The 22,269-nt window shown below is 44.8% G+C and overlaps 1 protein-coding gene across 1 annotated transcript in view; it reads right to left on the bottom strand.

Moving 5' to 3' along the window:
* Positions 1-1,032: 1,032 nt before the first annotated feature.
* The window catches only part of HHIPL1 (HHIP like 1), a 32,164-nt gene continuing 10,927 nt past the window's right edge, over positions 1,033-22,269 (bottom strand). The window contains exons 4-9 of the mRNA XM_088464306.1: positions 19,700-20,028; positions 17,245-17,371; positions 16,981-17,126; positions 10,600-10,681; positions 9,765-9,847; positions 1,033-3,164 (exon numbers count right to left, since the gene is read on the bottom strand). Coding sequence (XP_088320432.1) covers positions 2,542-3,164; positions 9,765-9,847; positions 10,600-10,681; positions 16,981-17,126; positions 17,245-17,371; positions 19,700-20,028 — 1,390 coding nt within the window. The 3' untranslated portion in view covers positions 1,033-2,541. The remainder of the gene's footprint in view (positions 3,165-9,764; positions 9,848-10,599; positions 10,682-16,980; positions 17,127-17,244; positions 17,372-19,699; positions 20,029-22,269) is intronic.

The raw sequence follows: 22,269 nt of genomic DNA, 5'->3' as shown, positions 1-22,269 counted from the left end.
TAGTAGTCCCCCCTATACAGTGCCCCCAGTAATAGTACCCAGTAGTAGTTCCCCCTATACAGTGCCCCCAGTAGTAGTCCCCCCTATACATTGCCCCCCCGTAGTAGCCCCCCTAAACAGTGCCCCCAGTAGTAGTCCCCTATACAGTGCCCCCAGTTGTAGACCCCCCTATACAGTGCCCCAGTAGTGGCCACCCCTATACAGTGCTCCCAGTAGTGGCCACCCCCCATAAATTGCCCCCAGTAGTGGCCACCCCCAATAAATTGCCCCCAGTAGTGGCCACCGCAATACAGTAGCGGGCACCCCCCCATAAAGTGCCCCCCTGGCGAGTGCCATCCTGGCCAATGGGTAGATACGCCCCTGCACACCATTAAGTGTATGGATTCATTTTTGCGCTCTGATGCAATTTTACATTGAACTCTAAATCACACTGTTGCTGTTTTTGGAATCCTTAATGCATCTGGTCCATGTAGTTACTCTCGGTTTCAAAAATAAGTATAGACCTGAGCACTTCTACTTTTGCTGTCAGAAAACAAAAGCAAAAACAAAAACAGGTGCATTTAACAAAATTTAATGAATAAAAAAACGGATTTAAATCAAATTACAATATTAACATTCTAAACATACTTTTTTTTTTTAATTACATATAAAAACTTAGGTCATTTAACTATTTAAAAATTAATTATGCTTAAGTTATATACCCAGTATTATGCATCTAAATTTTGTCCTGGGAATGCTTTACTATATCAAGCTGGACATCCACTATACAACTTTCTGTCAGATATCTGTCCAATCTGGCTGGTTGGACTGAAAACCTGGTAATGTATGGGAGCAAATGACAGTAGTCCATTTGCTCACAAACACTGGAAAATAGCCAAAAACGGTCCTTCAGACAAATTGGTAAAAACGCACAAATTTAACCAATTTGAACAATATTTTTTGTACTTTTTTCAGTGTTTAAAACCATATGATCGACTGTCATTTGCTCCCATACATTACCAGGTTTTCATTCCAACCAGCCAGATTGGACAGATATCTGACAGAAAACTGTCTACTGGATGCCCAGCTTAAATGTATTAATAAAAACATTAAAAAAAATATTTTTTTAAGACCAATAGAAAATAATATTTACCAATTAAGTTTTTACATTGAAATGAGAAGACACAAAATGAATCAAAGTGATTTTGCACCTTACATTGTGAGCAATAAGATTGCAGCTTATCACTAGCTCATTAATGTTGATGGGCGGTTGCATAAGTCGGCACAGGGTGGCGGCAAGTGAAAAATTGCCTGAGGCTCAAAGATGTAAAAGGCGCAGTTACACGCTATACCATTATTGGGCCGATTTGCCAATAATTGGGTGATCGCCCTCATTTATTGTATAGTGTGTATGAACGATCGTTTTAGCATTTCACTGGTAAAACGGTTAGAAAACAACCACAAACCCATCCCTTCGATTATCCGATCTGAAAGACTGAAAATCTCAGCCTCATTCAGATATAGTGCAGTGTGCATGCATTCTCGATAATCTGCTCATATTTCCTATGATTTTTCCTGATTACCCATCATCCTTGTGGGCGTAAATATGTAAATTCGCTGTAAATTTCGCCAGGTATTTCATTTAAATTGTATAGTGTGTAGCACAGATATTGGGACAGTGATTTTGCCGAAAATCGTCCCAATTACTGGTTTGATAAAAAAAAAAAAAAAGATGCATAGTGTGTACCCAGCTTAACAGGCCAAGTGGTAAACGAGACCACACCCAAGAGTTTTGGTTGGCTCAATTCTGCATATATCTACATTTATGAATTAATTAATACCAAGAATACTTTATCCATTTAGAACTGCAGAGAGGTAGTGTGTTTGGGGCGCAGGGATGAGTGGAGTACGGTTATTGAATGATTCTAAGGGTTCTTTTCATTCCAGAGTAGGGATGGCCATTGACCATTGATGGTTAGCAACCATCAATGGTTGCAAATGGTGAGTGTTTCGATGGGAGGCCACCAATGATAAATATTGGTGGCTTATCCCTCCAATGGTGAATGCCAGCCTTGTTACGCGCAGATGGCATCTGCGCAAACCATTCATGGCTCAACCATCTATGGGTTCCTACTGATGGTGAAAAACCATTGGTCATTGATGGCAGAGCCATCGATGGCCACCTGTACTCCAGACCCCAGTATCTGTTGAGTAAACCTGGTTACTAGTGAATTATTATGCTACATTCTCAAGAATATTGGTTCTGCCAACAAAATGGCTGCCTTTGAGGTGTGTACAATTTTAAAAACGGGCTCAAAGCCAAGACACTTTATTTGCATTGTGTTGATTAAAAAAAAAAAGAAAAAAAACACAAGCACAACACACAATGTTTAGTGTATCTATAAACAGCTCATTTAGAAGACCTAAACTGGTATCATCATTATTAGTGCAAGAACTTCCTCTAAGAGGAGAAACATCCTCTGATACCTCAAACTGGTATGGAACCTTCAAAATCACATGAAACCTGAGAAACTCCTAGCAATGTGATCCCATTTACAGCCATCAATTTTCTGATTGTTCTTTGTGGCTACATATAACCCCAGCATCTTCTTGGTGACTACAGTTGTGTTTGCCAATCTCCTTGTGTTTACAGTCCAGTAGAGTCTTCTCCTTCCCTGTGCAGTCAACATCGTCGAGAAGGATCCGAAGGCTCTGTCCTTCCCCGAACTCTCCTTGTTTGGCGGCTTTTACAACAATTGGGAATCCCAACTGGCGACACACCACTGTTGCCGCATTGGTGTTCCACAAGTCATCGCATACTGTTCCCCACTCTCCATTGATGAAGATCTCCACCCTACCACGGTCAGGTCTCTGGCCGTTGACAAGCCGCACCGCTCCATTACGTACTTCTGAAGAGCTTTGCTTGGAATTAGCACCACCATGTTTACTCTTCTTCCTATTACCTCTCTTCTCGCTGCTCTTACCACCTTTTTTCTGTTTCGGTGGTCTTGCTGTGGTTGGCCTGGCGGTGGTTAGGACTGGTGTTTTCTTCTCACCTTGCATGAGCTTTAGAAGCTGCTCCACCCAATCAGGTGTCGAATTGGGAGGCGGCCGAGCGGTACTCCTCACCCGCCCTGAAGGCTTTGTCTTCGGACGCTTCGTTGGTGCTGTTTTTATAATTAATTCTGTGAAGGAAGAAAAAAAAAAAAAGTTGGATGCACGGACCCCGTGTCATACAGGTTTTATAACACAATCTTCTTTCCTACAGCAGTTTTGCATTAAGCTAAAATTTAGATGCACTTATTAATAACTGCATCTTGGTGTAAGTCCAAATACTTGAATTAGGTACCCATAGCTCAAATATTCTGCACTGCCATTAACATTTGCAGCGATTTGCTAAGGTTGTTATAGCACCAGCACTTCTAAACTGGATACACACAGACATATTGTTTTAAATCATTGTTGTGTTTTGGTTTTAGTAAAACTACCCTCAAGTGATTTGGTTTTGGATCTGGATTTCTTTAAAAAGGTATAAAAACAGTTAAAATCATGTAATTTGCACCTGTTTTTATTCCTACAATATTCTTAACATCAGTAATAATTTTGGCCACCTCACAGCGCACAATATTGTTTTTTATCAATATTGGCCAAAGGCTGCAGCGAGCTGGATGGGTTCACTAAGTAGCAGAGCAGCTTTCACTGCACATCGTTTACTTCAGCTGTCGGAGAGATTTCAAGGGCGATTGCATATGATATCGCATTCTATGCAAATCGCGCCGTGTATGGGGGCCTTAACATATACATTACCTTGCCCTAGGTATCAATATGCATAGAAAGCTTTGAGGTTAATGTACCTTTAGAGGGTATCTATAGTAGAGATGAGTGGTTCGGATTCTGTGGAATCCGAACAGCTCCGAACATAGGGGATCAGAGTCCACCCGAACCCTGTTCGGGTGTTCCCCGCCTGACTCTGATCCCCGTTCGGGGCCGAACGGCGGCCGCCTGATGTCGGATTCTCGCCAGAGAATCCGACATCAGGGCTCCTATTGTGTAGGGCAGAGCGCTGTGATAGCGCTCTGCCCTACACAGACACAAACACACAGCCGCCAGCGGCAGCTGTGTGTTTGTTACAGCAGCCAATGAGAGTCACACAGACTCTCATTGGCTGCTGCACGGAGGGAGCCGGCTGGAGGTCACTCATGAGCTCCGTCTTCCTGCTCCCTCCTCGTCGTGTGGCAGCAGAGCGGACAGCGCGGGAGCGGGGATACAGATAAGTTTTTTTTTTTTGAGTGTGTGTATGGGGGCCTGCTAATGGAGGGGCCTACTACAGGAGCCTACTACTGGGGGCCATACTACTGGGGGGCATACTACTGGGGGGCCAGCTAATGGGGGGCATACTACTGGGGGCCTGCTAATGGGGGGGGCATACTACTGGGGGCCTGCTAATGGGGGGGCATACTACTGGGGGCCTGCTAATGGGGGGGGGCATACTACTGAGGGGCATACTACTACTGGGGGCACTGCATAGGGGGCCCTACTACTGAGGGGACTGCATAAGGGGCACCACTACTGGGGGAATTGTGTAAGGGACACCACTGCTGGGGGCATTGTGTAAGGGACACCACTGCTGGGGGCATTGTGTAAGGGACACCACTGCTGGGGGCATTGTGTAAGTGGCACTACTACTGTGGGCATTGTATAAGGGGCATTACTACTGTGGGCTTTGTGTAAAAGGGTACTGTGGGCTTTGTGTATAAGGGTCACTACTGTGGGCATTGTGTATAAGGGTCACTACTGTGGGCATTGTGTAAAAGGGGCACTACTGTGGGCATTGTGTAAAAGGGGCACTACTGTGGGCATTGTGTAAAAGGGGCACTACTGTGGGCATTGTGTAAAAGGGGCACTACTGTTTGTGGTAACATAAATAAGAGACACTACTTTATGGTGTAATGTGAATCAGGCACTATGTGCAGTGTAATGTGAATAAGATTGTGCACTGTGACTCCTAGGGCCGTAGCCCACTATGTAAACAAGTACTGTGACTCTGCTGGCCGTACCCCACTGGGTGGGTGCACTACTTTTCATTTCTGCCACTGCTGTGTGGCAATGTGTCATAGATGTGCTTTATACTGTGCTGTCTGTGTCATTGTGCCGCTGCTTTGTCGCTTAGTAACCAGTCAGCTCACTGCAACCTTTGGCAAATAATGTTGAAAACAATATTATAAGCTGTGATATGGTCTAAATTGACTGGAAATTAATGTTATTGAGGTTAATAATACTCTAGGAAGAAAAAAAAATACCAATTTATGTGATTTTAGATTTTTTTGTAAAATAAAATCCAAATCCAAAGCCAGTCACCGCAGTTTGGCAAATCCAAATCCAAAGCTGGACGACAAATTAGAACCAAATCCGGCAAAAATGTTCCGGCGCACATCCCTAATCTATAGTATAGATATTAATATAATAAATGCATAGCCATAAAACACACTTATTTTAAAGCATCACTACACCCCAAATTACTGGACCCGCCCCTGTATAGGAATCAAACAATCGCAGTGAATTTCTACAGAACACACCTGCCAAGCTGCCAGTCACTCCCTATCTGCTCTGTTACACATCCCCCTTCACCTTCAGTGCAGAGCAAAAAAAAAAACAAAAAAAAACACAGTGGACTTATTTACTTGATCATCTAAACCAGGGGTCTTCAAACTTGGCCCTCCAGCTGCTGTGGAACTACACATCCCAGCATGCACTGCCACCTTTTTGATATAACAGCATGCTAAAACTATGTGCAGTGCATGCTGGGATGTATAGATCCACAGCATCTGGAGGGCCAAGTTTGAAGACCCCTGATCTAAACCCTCCGAGTCCTTTCACACTGTATATTAAACTTTTAGTGAGTTTATTAGTGAGCCCCCAGCCCGGCACTATTACCAGCTACGTAGTGTAAAGCATAAGAGACAGTATTTTAAATTAATTGGTGCTCAAGGTACACCCCCCCCCCCCCCCTTCCATAGGACAGTGAAATGCCACACACAGACACAGTTAATGGCAGCACATAAATCAATTGAAACCCCACAGAGCTGGCACCTATATCTAGAAGTGCAAGGCTTAAAAGACCACATTATTTTCATTTGTAAATATCAAATCAAAAATGTCTTTCCCGACATGGCCCAAATGCTGCATTTCCGGCTTAGGCTTTCCATTCAGACACTTATGGTGCGTACACACTGGGCGATTAAAGTGGACGACTGAACGATAACGATATCGTTATCGTTCAGTCGTCCACTTTATCGTCCATTTTTAACACAAAAAAGATGAACGATGACGACGACGCGCGTTCCCGCGGGTCGTTCGTCATCCTCGTTCATCGGGCTGACATGCAGGCCAACCTGACGACCTCGTCAGGTTGCTGCATGTCAGGGAATGGGTGAGAGAGCCCGGCGCTGAACGATATCGCTAATGATATTGTTCAGCGGCTGTGCTCAATGTCATGAACGACATTGAGCACAGCCTGCCGGGGACACACTAGACGATATCGCTCAGGGAGCATATCGTCTAGTGTGTATGCACCTTAAGGGGTCTATGTACTAAGCAGTGATAAGTGACAGAGTGATAAGGTGCCAGCCAATCAGCTTCCAACTGTCATCTCACAGGCTGTGTTTGAAAAATTACAGTTAGGAGATGATTGGCTGGCACCTTATCACTTTTCACTCTGTCATTTATCACTGCTTAGTACATAGACCCCCTAGGAGTAACTTGCTTCCTGCGAGCGCTGATCCAGGTGCTAAACCTGTATCACTCAGTTACACAGCAGTCCAGGCACTGGGTAATTGTGCATGTAGATCACTAGAAGAAGAATGATCCTATGGAAAAGATCTTAGTTGCCAAGACAACCAACACAGCTCGGGGAACAATTCTCCGAGCAGTGGTGACCTACATACACCAATGGCCACAGGATCAGAAGACAACTTCTCTATGCAAACGTCTGCTGTAACAATACCCGGACTGAAGGCACCGGCACAAAGCTCCCATCACCATCAAAAAGAGTAGGGAGAGGAGTTAAGGGGGACTGGAGACGTATTTTATAGTGAACACAATAAAACAGAAAACTGGGAATTACAATACTGTGAACTCCGTGAACTATAACACACAGACTGCTATTTATCAAGCAACCCCAGTCTAAAGTGAGATGCAGATCAAAAGTTTTATGTTAGAATGCAAGCTCTTCAGGAAAGGACCATTTCTCTATAGTTTTTTTTGTCATTTACACTTTCACTTATATACCTGACTGTAAACTGTGGAGTTAAATGAACACAAAGTTAGAATCAGTTGCACATTTCACCCATGTGCAGAATTTGTAGCCAGGAAAACCACGTTCCACTGCAGGTTGGAGAAATGCAAACACAGTTTTGTATGCAGGGTAAACACTACATGTTGCACACACATACAGACTAGCTCTAACTGTAGAGTCGGGCTAAGCTGCACAATAATCCACATATTCAATCCACAGGCAGGTGTGGTACAAAATATCGACAATGTAAAGTTTCACAGTCAATGGGTTGACACCAGGTGGTCGACATGCAATAGGTCGACAGGGATAAAAAGGTCAACACACAAATGGTCAACATTTTGTGTACTTTAAACTTAAGGTGCGTACACACTTGCTGATATATTGAACGGGTGATATAGTTAACTATATTGTACAGTAAGTACGCTAAAATGATGAACCCGCTGGTTGTTGGTCGTTGTCGTTCATCGCCCGAACATGCAGGGCAACCTGACGATATTGTCAGGTTGTTGCATGTTCGGGGATGAGGGAGGGAGCCCGGCACTGAACGATATTGTTCATGATATCTTTCAGTGTATGTGCTCAATGTCGTTAACGACATTGAGCACACCCCTGCCGGGGACACAATAGACGATATTGTTCATGGAGCGAATCGTCTAGTGTGTACGCAGCTTTAATTCTTACCCTCCCCCCCTAGTGCCTAACCCTCCTCCCCTAGTGCCTAACCCTCATCCTAACCCCAACCTTAAAAATTTAGAAAAACCATAAAAATGGCGTCAACCATTTTTGTGTCAACCATGGGTGTCGACAATTTGAACCTGTCGAACTTTAACCCTGTCCACCTTTTGTACCAGTCAACCATCCGGTATTGACCCATGGACTGTCGTCCTTTACATTGTCGAACTTCTATCCGGATACCATTCCCAGCGATGTACGGCTGCACACATTACCCCTAATTACAGTATAGCAACGTTTTAGAGGTCCCTCCGCACTGTCATCTGCTCTGTTGGAGACAGCGGGATATCAGAGTAACATTTAGAACGTTAGTACATCGTGCCGATCACCGCTAATGGAGTACACCTGAGAAGGTGTATGTTACATACCTCCTCCCGCTTCATCACAAAGTCATTTTTCCATGTGCAGTGTACGGCGCGTTTCGCGCCAGTTCCTGATCTGAGCCCAAAATGGCCTCCACGGGGCAAAGCTGCCCCTTCCATTGGCACTATCCCTCTAACTCAGCAATCCAAAGTAACAATTCAAATGGAAGACTGATCAATAAAGTCCATAAACAACAATAACCCTCCCCCACCTACCAGTTTCTTCTGAATGGAGCCCCCTCTATAGCACTAGTGATGTACATTGTGAGCTATAGTGATGTACATTGTGAGCTATAGTGATGTACATTGTGAGCTACTCTTATTTGGCAGAGATGTTGTATGAAGATAATGGCGGTGTATTCCGTTTTGGAATGCTAGGAACAAGAGGACTATTTTTAACAAAGTCTATTTTTATCGAAGTCTAATTGACCCTGTCCCTAGCTCAAGGTCAGTCTTAAAACTGATGTTTGCTATATAGAAACGTATTTCAAATGTTTGTTGCGACTCCAATACAAGTGTAGGTCTCACAGCAGTCCAATCTTCCATAAGTACGATCCCTTTTTTTTCCCCCATCCAAAAACATTGAACACCCAGTGCTAATTTTCCCATTAAATAAAATTAGTGCCAGGGTCTCACAATCCTGTACATTAATTGGAATGTGAATGGAAGTGTAGGTGGGGCTTATGCTCTAAGCAAACTTAAAAGTCACATAAGTTTCTAAATTCTAGGGGGGGGGTGACTTTTACTGTGGCAGCATGGCTTTGGGGGACAGTTTCTGGCCATCCTTTGCTAAAAGGTGTGATTCGACACATTGCTAATATAAATTAATATCATAAATTATGACTCTTATTTCATGATTATTTTGACCTATATTCTTCCGCCGGACCCACCTCCCCTCCTGACCAGGACAAATCTTCCCTCACTCACACAATCCCAGCGAGCATCTCTGGAGGCAAATATTACCACTGAGAAAGTATCAACCACTATTTCGAACTTACATCTTCATAAATCCAGACAACTCTTTGGGGCAACATTATACAATTACAAAGACAGAGCTGATCCAGATTGCTCCTTAAAAACTTTACTGCATGATTTATAGATGGAAACCCCTTACCCAACATTTAACCTCAAGGGCCTCCTTATCAGCTCTTAAAAGAGGAAGGGGGATTTTCTAAACATGTGCGACCCTCGGCACATACGTTGCTCAGAATTGGATGCTTTCAGGGGTGCCCCAGGCTTAGGAGGACGAGCGGGGGGAGCAGTCATAACCCTGTACCATGGGAGCTTCTAGGTTAGGATTTGTCTTACATATTAATCTAAATGATGGAGGTCACCAATTATTTAACAGCAAAATATAAAAAGTCAAGTTCCTTCATAGATTTCTGCAAGAAACTTACTTTCTTTCGCTACAAACGTAATGGTGTCAGATTTCGTCTTGACTGGTATTGGCTGGTACCGGCATTTGCCGGGTGGTGCCCTCCTGTAGAGACCAAGAGAACATATTAGACGCGATATTCAGTGAATGAAACAGGAACCTTGGGATATCAGATCGGGCTTATTTACAGAGAACTGCGTTCTAAGAAGCATCTAATCTGTGCTGCTAATTAGGGTATTTGTGACTTCCTGCATGAGTATTATATCAGAAAAGACAACTGAGAGGGACACATCTGTGAGAGCACAAATATCCAGCATCACATCCGCAATCTGCCAATAGTCATTCATACTGTTGCGTATAGAGAGACAACCAGACTGGGAGCAGTGCTAGCGATGCTTATGGTAAGTTATACGAATGAGATTTCTCGTGTCACAGGGGGAGATGTGCCAAGACTTGAAAAGAGATACATAGTGGAGTATAAATTAATCAGCTTCTAACTGTCATTTATCTAGTACAGTCTTTTAAATGAAAGGAGCTGATTGGTTGGTGCTTAATCTCCCTCCAAGCATCCCGCCCACAATGAGAACAGTAGTATACGGGAAATCCGGACTCTCAAATGGAAACCATTGTTAGGTTAGTAATCTTGCTATAACTGTTATTCACTGAAACACCATTACATAGTAGAGGCAGTCATCCAGAGGTACAGCAGAATTAAATATACATGAGGTCACTAGTGGTTAGTGAAATGAAAACAACTTTTCCCATGAATATTGGGTCAGATGTGTACTGTCAAGTGGGATGGAATGTCTAGTTTAAATGCTGTTAAGTCTATTGTGATACAGTCCAATTACATTCACCTTGAAGTATCTACGATCTTGTACACGACGCCTGTGGGGGACGTGGCACTCGGTATACCGGTGGACATAAAGTAGAGTTCCCCTGAAAGAAAAGAAGAAAAGATCAGTGTCATTGGAAGGGGGCTATTTTATAGAAATGAAGAAACAAATGCAAGTTAAAAACATCAGGAGAGTTGCATTTAAGCCCATAAGGGGAGACAGTAAAGTAGGCGCACGCAAGTACAGACATGCGGAGAGCACAACACATTTCGATCGCATCAACGGTTGCCCGTAAAGGGGCGGAAAACAGGATTGTGGCGGGGCATTCTCACGTAGGCAATGTCAGTGGGGGCAGTTGCATAGAGGCGGGCTGTGCGGACCTGGGCAAAAGCAGAAGTACGTCTTTTTGGAGGCACAACTTTTGCACCAGGTATAGGGGAAGAAGACGACTAGATGAAAAACCAGGGCCATCAAAATGACTTATCGGTTGAAAAATCCACTTTTTTAAAAATTATTATTATTTATCTTGCATGGCGTTTCCTCAAATCAGTAAGTTAGTCCTAGATCAAAAAAAAAGTGCAAAGTGGTGTAGAACATATTTCGAAGTACTGTCAAAAGTTTAATATATAAAAGTACATTCTCTGAAGTCTTATAACACCATATAAAAAGCGGTGTATTATATATATATATATATATATATATATATTTATTTATTTATTTATTTAAATCATCTTTGTTCGGAGGCTACAAAGTTGAAAACGTGTAAATCTCCTCCATTCGTGCCTTGTAGAAACGTATTTTCTTCCTTTCATTTTGTTTTTTTTGCAAAATTGAAGACAATCCCAATGCCCACATACGCTGTATTGTTGTTTTTGGGGTTTGTGCTGTTAAATAGGAGATTAAAAGATAGTTCTTTTCCTAGAGAAAATAAATGTCAGTCTGCTTTCTGCCTCATCTAATTTAATAGAACTGTAAATGGAGCTACAGCAATCATCATTTCCGATATGGTTTTCATTTACCCCAAAACATAGGGCGGGATTTAGACAGTAACAATACTGAGAGAAATTTGTTCCTGACACCAATCTCGCTCAGCGGATCTCAGGGACTCCTCCACGCAGCTCGGCGTTTCCCCTGGAGATCTCCGTTAGTACATTGTATTCCTGGAATAAGATGTAATACAGAAGAGACTGTTCTCTTATAGAACGTAAAGGTCAATTCTGACACATCTTAAAATAACACGAGGTACAGTATCTGCTCTAAGTGAGACTACATACAAATAGGTAAAAAAAAAAAAAAAAACACCAAACAACATTTACACAAGAACTGGGTGTGTAACAGTTCCATATTGGTTTCTTCCAGTGGCGTAACTAGGGGGGGTCGGGCAGGGTGTGTGCCCTGGGCGCCGTGGGACCGGCGGCGCGCCGCCAGCCACTCCTAGTTAGCCACCAGTGTAGCGCCGACCGCAATGAGTGCGGTCAGCGCTACACATTTACACAGGACCGGCGCTAGGCTTCCAGCGCCGGTCCTGTGCTGCACACCTGAGCCCGTTCCCTCCCCGAGCGCTTGCCCAATAGCGCCAGGAGGCGGGCTCAGGCTGTGCATAACACACGCATCGCCGCCAGCGCTGGCGGCGATGCGTGTGTTAAACAGCAGCCAATGAGAGTCAGACAGACTCTCATTGACTGCTGCAGCACCCACTGCAAGAGCCGGACTTCCGTCCGGCTCTTGTAGTGGGTAATATAAAAGGGGCCTACTACTAGCGGCACTGCACTGGGGGGACCACAACTGGGGGCAATAACAGGAAGGACCACTACAGGGACCACTGGATAGGGGGGATCACTACTGGGTGCCTGCTTAAGGGGGACCACTACTGGGAAACCTGCATGGGCGGGGGGGGGGGGGGGGAGACTACTACTGCTGGGGGCACTATATAAAGGGCACTGCATAAGGGGATACTACTACTAGGTGCACTGCATTGTGGGGACTGCTACTGGGGGCACTGCATAAGGGGGAACACTACATAGGGCACTGCATTTGGGGGGGGGGACCACTACTGGGGGCACTGAGTAAGGCGAACTAATTGGGGGCTGTATAAGGGGGACCACTACTGGGTATACTGTATAAGGGGCACTACTATGGGCCTGCATAAGATGGACCACAACTGCATACTGGGGGTACTGTATAAGGGGCACTACTGGTGCATATGGATAGGAATGTTCAGCGTGAAAATAAAGGGGTGTGTCATGTTGACACGCCCAATTTTTAAGTGACCACGCCCATTTCCCCCCCACGCACATATCAGGATGGTGTGTGTGGGGGGGGGGCTCCCTTTTCAAATTTGCCCTGGGCTCCAAATACCCTAGTTACGCCACTGGTTTCTTCACTCCTCCCAATGTTCTAAAATGCTAAATCAGGACGCAAATAGGCCACACCCAGATCCATAAAACCACACCTACATTTTCATGGGTCCCAGAGTCAGATAATTGGCATTGTTCCGCCAAAATAGGGACTGTTGAGTAGTTTCTGTCTATGTAACCCAAGCTTACCTAGGTGGTTTCATATGGATTTGAAGGCCTGTTGGAATCTAGCTAAATTGGCTTTGTCATCATCAAACAGGCCATGCTTGTGTACCCGGCAGGGGCATATTAAGACATGAGGAGGCCACTGTGCAAGCTATATGTGTGGGTTCCCCACAAAAGCACAATCATCAACCTCCCCAGCCCTTGTCAGCATAGTCATAACCCTCCCATCAACATAATAATGAACCGCGCCTCTTAATCATTAACCTTAACTCAACATCCATTGCTTAGCCTGCAACTAGTAAGCTAATGCCTCTATATTTGATTCTCCAGGGTTAAGCCACGCCCCGAGTATCTACACCGTACAGTTTAAATAAATGTGTTAGGACTTCTGGGACTTGGGAGAGGCTTCCCTGGACTGGTGCGGGATGAGGTTAGGAGGTATCCAGATTGTGGCTGAACCATAATGGATGCAGAATTGGCATACAATTGAAGGGGCCGCAAGGCCCACACATAGGCCAGTGTGCCCTGCACACCCTGCACCCATGTGATTGGTAATAGTTCCTCATTTCAAGAGAAATAATTGGTAACCTGAAATATACTGATTTATATCAGTTCAATAGTGAACACCTTTGCTAATTGAAAGCTACTGTATCATTATGAGCTCTGCCCCCACTCTAACGCAGGAGACTCCCAGATTAGTATGAGACAACACGGATTCCAAGAAGAAGTTGGCATGAGTTCCTTAAGAGCACCCACCTGTCTGCAAGGCGGCAGGTATCGCAACGCTTATTGCATCCTTAGACTCTTGCCCAACTCAGTCAACATTGAGTAGCTTCTACATGATGACGATGCACCAGTGTTGATGTATTAATTAGGCTCCCACCTAGACATCTGTGAGTTCTGAGGTGCCCGAATAACTAGAATACATCTTTATGGGGTTTACTATGAGAACCAAAGGGGGGGGGGGGTCATACCAGTATCTTGCCATATCACCAGGCCATGCCCACCTCTTCTTTTCATATCCACCTCCCAGAATGGTGGTGTGTAAAGTTGGAACGTTAAACCCTGTACAGTTTAGATTAAAATCAGTTTTGGAGTCAAATTTATTTTAACAAGAAGAACATAGCAGCTGCTATAGCAACTGAAGCAAGCTAGAGGGGTTTCTACATTATCACTAGATAGCCGACGGAAAGGGGCGAGTTTTTATATGCACTTTCAACACCTGCAAGTGCTAGAACATTTTCTTTTTAGCCAGTTTAGACCTATATAATTTACCCATCAAATGCTCAGACCCAGACAGCGCACAGAGATAAACGCAACCACCTGCTGAGAATAGTCGATATGTTCTTAGGATAAGGACATGAGACGCTGTTGTAATGGGCAGAGCCTGAGATAGCAAGCTGCCAGGGGAATTATCTGCCACTCTGTGCCCCTCCTGTATGAATCCACGCGTCACTGGGGAATCTGGTGCCACTGAATCACCCGTCACACAGAAACGCCACAAAAAACACTTGTCTCAAGGTCTTACAGCAACACAAGAAGCTGCGATCACTGGAAGAGGACCCAAACCTAGTATTCGGTGGGCATTCATAATTTAGTTTTTGGCATCAGTGTAAGAAAGTGCAAAGTGAGAAGGTGCCAGCCAATCAGCTCCTAACTGCCATCTCACAGGATGTGTTTGAAAAATGACAGTTGGGAGCTGATTGGCTGGCATCTTATCACTTTGCACTCAGGGCCTGATTCAGAGTCGGACGCTCTGAACGAGTGCTCGCTCTGAATCAGGGCGTTTTTTTTTGTTCGGCCTCCTAACCGCTCGCATAGCTGTGGGTGACCACCCACAGCTATTGCGAGCGACCAGGTTGATGGTCGCGATGGTCAAGAACATCGCGACCATCGGGCTTGCGACGAGACTCTTGTGGTAGGGGTCTCATGGCCGCAAGCCCCAGAGAGCTTCTGGCTCTAATAGAGCCGGAAGCTCTCCCACAGACATCACTGGTGAGGTCAGTGGGGCCGCCCCCAAAACAGCAGACGTTCCTTCGGGAACGGCTCCATTTGGCCAGCCACCCCCTCTGCCCGCCTACCAAACGGGGCGAGCTGTCGATCACCATTGACAGCTCGCCCCCTTTGGTGCGAGACCCAGAGCGACGGAGCACCCGTCGCTAGCCGGGTCTCGCGTATGCGCACGACGGAGCCGGCTCTGTCATGCGCATGCCCAGTGGGCAAACATCGACCCGGTTGCGTGCGCTCAGCGCTTGCGACCGGGTCTGAATCAGGCCCTCTGTCTCCTAACACTGTTTAGTAAATAGAGCCCATAGGAAGTCAGGAATCGGTATGAAATACCGCCTCCTTAGGGGTGCCTAACCCTAGCCTCCCACCCAAGTGCCTAACCCTAATCCCCCCTCCTTCCCCGCTGCCTAAACCCAAGTCCCCCGGGGGGGTGCCTAACCCTAAATTCCCCCCGGGGGTGCCTAACCCTAACCCTCCCTCCCCCTAACCTAACCCTAACCCTCCCAGGGGGTGCCTAACCCTAAGTCCCCCCCGGGTGCCCTAAACCTAACCCCCCCCCCCTGCGCGCGGCTGTCCGCTCGCGGTGTCCGGTATCCCTTTGATCGTGATGCCGGGCGCCGGTTTCCCGGCATCGGGGAAATGTCAGGCGTCTACATCTAGACGCTGGGCATTTCACCTTCGCCGGGATATGACAGTCGGGAAGCCGGCTGCCGGTATTAAGGCAGCCGGTTTCCCGATTGTATACTGGAAGTCGACAGCAATATTTAACATTTTCCCACGTAACCTGTAATAGGTCAAATAAAATCAGACAGACGCCGATTGCTAAATATCTGAAGGTAAATTATTATATAGACTGATTAATATATATTATGCTGTACATATTAATATTGTATACTAATTATTATATACTGTATGGCATCTAGGGGACAAAGGAAACTGCTAAGGAGTATGCTGGTGCTATATAAGTAAACGTTAATAATAATGCTAATAAAACCTATGGCGCCCAATGGAGACGATGTCATACGGACTACGCACAGCTTTCCGTAGGTTAGGTAGCCATGCCCAGGGCCGAGAGAGACCGCACTGGCTGGAAGGACTGGATGGTTAGGCATCCCTTATACAATCATTCTCTTTATGTGGAGGGGAATATAACATGGGGGTATGCAACATGTATTCATTACAGGTAGAGAACCCCTTATAATAACACAGCTATATAATAGATGGAAACAACCCTACGACATATATATTATTATGCTCTCGTATCGTAATCTCATATATATATATATATATATTATCTGGTTAAAGAGCCAACATGACAGTTTTCATGATCTGCACAGTTCTGGCTGATAAAAGTGCGGGAGGTTTGCGATACATAATGGAAATTGCGCCAAAGTGCCTTATCAGACACCTCTAAGACGCAGCGCAGCTTCCACACAACTTGGGAACCAGGCGGCCAATTTGCCTAAGTATTTGGCTGAAAAATTAAAACCATAATTAGTTTACAAGCCACACTGGGACTTACTAAGCAGGCGTTACACTGGGTGTACGCAGAGATGCAGGCACGATACTAGAAATGTATAAGTAATGTGCTGTGGGTTCCTAAGCGGTGACTAGTCAGACGCACAGAGATATTATATATATATATATATATATATATAGCGCTGCGGAACACTTGTGGCGACATATAAATAAAACTATAATAATAATAACAACAACAAGATAACAATAACAATAATAATAACAACAAGAATAATAACTAATCTAGGTGCAGTTTTATCTCTAAGCTGGTTTTAGAATGGAGTTTATTTGGCCAGTCTTCTTCGTGTCTGTGGAGAATCATCTAGATAAAACACTATTCTATTATTATAGTTACCAGATTCATCCTCAGCAAAAGAGATAATGTACTGGTAATAGTTATTAATGAGATTGGGGAAAATGCACGTCTGCCCGGTCCCCATGCAGATTTCGTGATACTGCCATTCCCCCGTATTGCGACTTTCTTTCAGAGCCATTAAACGTCTGTAATAAAAACAAAGAAGAGGCCCAGGCTTGAAAATTATGTAGCACATTTTGTCCAGAATACAAGATAATATCTGTGCCCAAGAACAGTACAATTAAAATTAAAAAAAAACCTTACCCACTCATAAAATCTCCAAATATGTAGAGTCCATTTAAGTTTGGATACTGGCACCCTCTGTACACATATCCGCCTGTGACCGATTTCCCGAGCTTATGGGGATAGGCAAAAATCGGGAGGACATCGTCTGTGGAGAACAACAGCTGCTGCTTCACAAAGTTTATATAACATTTCCTGGAGATTGTCAAGATTCAGTAACTAATGAAGAACATTATTTATCAAATATAACCTGTGAAAAAAAAAAAAACGGTTTTCAAAAAAGATGGCTGCAACAAAAATATTAAGCGAATGCTAAACGAACATTTAAATATAACAATTCTCTATCAAACAAAGACGAAATTTGTTCTCGTGTATCCCATTAGATTGTTACCTCTACAGGGCAGGAAAACCTATCCAGAAAATATCGGTGTGCAGTCCTGACTACAATAGTATGCGGTCATCTAGTCAAGATTCAGAATGTCCACATGGTTAAAATGTCAACATCTGGAAAATGTCAGACATGGACAGAATATTGAGATGCTTAAAATGTCAACAGGGTCTTCGTTGACGTAATATTCCGAACCATTAGTGTTTAGCAAGTATTAGAAGAGTAACCATATGAGAGGTAGGTTTCCATATTAGGCAAATGAATAACTCATCAGCAGTAGCACTCTGGAAGAACCCCAGAAAATTGTCCATCAGTGGACATCGCTAAACCCTTATGGAGCGTACACACGGTCAGATTTGTCAGACTTGTCAGATTTGTCAGATGAACGATTGAACGATTAAACGATTTGAACGATTTGACCAAAGTTTTGAACGATTTGAACGATTTGAACGATTGAACGATTTTTGACTGCATTAAAATGAATGGAATCGTCCAAGTCTGACTGCAAACACATCAGATGTCAGAAATCGTTATCTGACCATCGGGAACGCGCATCGTTGATCGTCCATCGTTCAGGCATGTCAGATATGAACGATTTTCCTTCAGATATGAACGACTGAACGATTTTTAAATCGTTATCGTTCATATCTGAAGGAAAAATCTGACCGTGTGTATGCACCATTAGTCACAACAAACCCGTTAAGGAACATCAGTGCAATGACCACAAAGCAGCCTACTACGTATTTATACCAGCAAGATTCCAACCAAGAAATATGATCTCAGGATGGGTCACCAATTGGGCTACAAAGGTAGGTGGCCAAATCCATTGAGATCTGGTGATGAACAAGCAGGTTCCCTTTTAGGCTTCACTAGGGCCCGATTAGCCTGATAGCAGAGTGACTGCTCGTAGAGGCCAATAAGCGTCATCTTCTGATCGAATTTACCCACATGTCCGATAATAATAAATTACTACTGAACACCAGGTTACTTCAGGAGATAGTTAACTTGTCAACACTGATGATGTCAACAGTGTCATGTCAACAGGAGATTGCCGATGCGGTAGTAATGTTATTTAAAGCATTATAACAGTGTCGGCATTATAATTTTAAACATGATGGTATAGCATCACGTATACTGCCGGCACGGTTAAAAATCGAACCAGCCCCGTTACTAGGGGCACCTGCAACAATACTTTGCCCGATAATGTGATGATGTTGCAGTGTTTGTGCAGCGGGCAGCTTAAGCTTCCAAGTTCTTTTCCAGATTTTACGCCTCCTAAGTTGGCACTTGTCAGTCACCGAGGATTCTCCCTGGAGCGGAGACTGGCGTTATGCAGTTCATAGCCACTATACTGCATACAGAGCAGCACTAGAGAGAGGCCATGGTTATCAGGGTTCCATCACAGAGCTCTGCACAGTAACAGCGCAGCATATAGAGTAACAGCCAGGGCAGCTAGGTTCCTTGACTTACTCTCAGCCGGCTTCCCCTGCAGAGAGGAGAGGAGAGGAGGCATACACTGTTTCATACATGGGAATACACTGGTTTTACTCAGCAAAATGATAAGAGTTATCCAAGTCATTTAAGCAGCGTATTACAAGCGCATTGGCGAGCAGCTGACATCACAGATGATGCCCCTGCAGACAATGGCACAAGCTATGTAGATGCAATTGAGTAATTTGTGACCGATATGGTTTTCACCACAGGAATTTTCCAAATAATTAAAACTTCCATAGTTTTTTTGTAAATGGTGCAAAATAAATACATAAAATAACTAGAAACAAAATATATCAGGGGCCGGAGTGGGTTACACTGGTTAAGGCAGTGGGGTATATATTTTGAAAACAACATTTACAATGGAATTCTCTATTTAAATGAATGATCGCACAAGTTATACACAGATGTACTAACGGGTAATTTTAATGATTTGAAGATAGACTCCACACACCCTCACCCACCCCAGGTGAATACTGTAACAAATCATCTCCAGAGAGGTTTTCTCCAAATAATTAGGTGCACAGTACTCTATATTAAATGATTCTAGGGCGTGACGGAGTATACAGCGCTACCAACGCGGCAAGGTGACATTACCTAGTGAGGAATTGGCGCACAGTTTTTTATCATAGCAGCTGAATCCTTCCCTGGCTCTCCAGCCATAATTTTTTCCTCTCTCTACAATGTCGACTTCTTCAAATTTATTCTGTCCTACATCTCCGCAGAACAGGCGTCCTTTCCCCTCCTTTGTCTGGGGGTCTCCCCTATCAAAAGAGCAGCGCCACATGTTCCTCACCCCGTAAGCATAGACTTCAGGCCTGGCGGTTGGGTCATCGACAAACGGGTTGTCTGGCGGGATTCGGTAGAGGGGGCCATGGTTGTTGTGGTTGACGTCGATGCGCAGGACTTTGCCTAACAATGTGGACCTGGAAGCGACAAGAGAAAGAAAACAAAAAGAAGTGTGACATAGATAAGGCCGGGGCATTTGTCCTACAATGGCGCAATTGTTTTATATACCGTATATTCAGAGAAATGATTTTTAATCCATGCAAAAATAAATATATATTTTATTTCTTGACAAGTCACTTTCATGCGACCCAAACTTTAAGCTATAGGGTGTTGGACTGTTGAACGTTCGTCTCACTGATCCCACCATAACGCATATCGCAGAGGACCGCGCCGGTGACAGAGGGAGAGCTATACTGGGTGCAACTTCAGCTTGCCGACAGAACACGCCATACTGCCAGCCACCCAACACAGTGAGGCAGAAACAGAGAACAGAGGAATTGCAGGAATGACACCTCTGGGATCAGAGTTGAGAGAGATGATGGAGTCGCCCTGTGTGATTAAGGAGATTTTGTTGTATTGTAAATCATTAGCTTCAGGGTAGAGGTCTTAGAGACAGGAGACCAGCAACACTGGCCGTCTCAGGAGGCATTGGGAATGGCCCTGGGAATGCAATGCTTAGTATGAAAGTCTGCCTTACGTACAAGTCAGTCTGACCAGAGATCTTCAAGATCACCGGTTTCTTTTCTGGAGCTGATGTTCTATCTATAATGGTCGCTGAGTGTGCTCCTGGACCATGGGTGCTCGCGCCACCCACCCTGAACACAGTCTGACCAGGAGGCCGCTTTACTTACCATGATTCTATCAGAAATATGGCACCTGCACTAGATATCTCGAGAAATGGACTGAAATATGGCACGTGTGCAGAAGACACCTAATGTTTGCCATCCTTGGAGTTCAATGACATGTTCTCAGGGGGAAGGGGACCCAAGCAACAAACTTGCACACCGGCCCACTCACTTCATAAGGTTACGGCTACCAGCAGTAATATTCGCCAACAAGGCCTAAGAAACAAGTGTTGCAGTGGTACGCGTTCTATTAATCACCATCTCAGGACGGCGAGAACAGAACAAAGTCATTTAAAAAAAGGTCTTACTATTTGAATAAAGCATTTTTCTAATGTCTAAAAGGGGAGATGTATTAAGGCTTGGAGAGGATTAAAGTGGATCAGTTGGCCAAACCAACCAATCAGCTTCTAACTGTCATTTCAAAGACTATGCTAGATAAATGACAGAAGCTGATTGGTTGCCTTGGCCAACTTCTCCACTTTCTCTCTCTTTCCATTGCTTGATGCATCCCCATAAAAGGTTTTTAAATATTTGAAATTTAATTTTTTGGTTTTAATCGTTTGTTAGAGCAGCGATTCATAAAATTGTGCCGCTGCAATTTAACAATCTCTACATACCTTGCAAAGCGGAACGAGATTCCCCCTCCTCGGCAATCTTTTTCCAGCATTTATTGGCAGCCTAACGCTGCGGAGACTTCGGAACGGTAGATTACTACTGTGCATACATCACTATGGACTCCATTTACTTCTGACACTTACTGAATGCAGCATATTTTGTTTAGCATCACAGTGATATTAACGAATTTGCTTTAACAATATTCGCCTCTCCGGCGAGGTGCAGTGGTGTCTTCCGCTCTGTTGCTGGTAGCCTACCACCCGAAATGGTGGTGTGGCCTTGTGGAAAACACCCAGTTTCACCACTCTGGGGTGGGCCCAGCACTCCCGAAGATGTAAGGCTGCCCCAGAGACTCTGGGCCTGATTCAGACCCGGTCGCAAGCGCTGTGCACTCGCAACCGGGTCGATGGTGGACCAGTGCACATGCGCACGACGATGCCGGCTCTCTCGTGCGCATGCACAAGACCCGGATAGTGACGGGCACTCCGTCGTTCCGGGTCTCGCAACAAAGGGGGCGTGCTGTCGATGTTGAGTGACAGCTCGCCCCCTTTGGTGGGTGGGCCGGGGGAGTTGCTGGCCAAACGGAGGCGTTCCCATGTGAACGCCTCCATTTGGGGACGGCCTCACTGACATCCCGAGTGATGTCAGTGGGAGAGATTTCGGCTCTGTTAGAGCCGAAATCTCTCTGGGGCTTGCGGCAACGAGACCCTACCGCAAGGGTCTCGTCGCAAGCCTGATAGTCGCGATGGTCTTGACCATCGCGACCATCTTCCTGGCCGCTCGCTATAGCTATGGGTGGTCACCCACAGCTATGCGAGAGGCCAGGAGGCCGTTCTAAAAAAAAAAAAAAAAAAAAAAATACCCCGGCCCTGATTCAGATCGGGCGCTCTGTCAGAGCGTCCGGCTCTGAATCAGGGC

This window comes from Taudactylus pleione, unplaced genomic scaffold (genome assembly GCF_031769625.1).
Source record: "Taudactylus pleione unplaced genomic scaffold, aTauple2 ptg001628l, whole genome shotgun sequence".
Lineage (NCBI taxonomy): Eukaryota > Metazoa > Chordata > Amphibia > Anura > Myobatrachidae > Taudactylus > Taudactylus pleione.
This window is presented reverse-complemented; position numbering and strand designations above follow the sequence as displayed.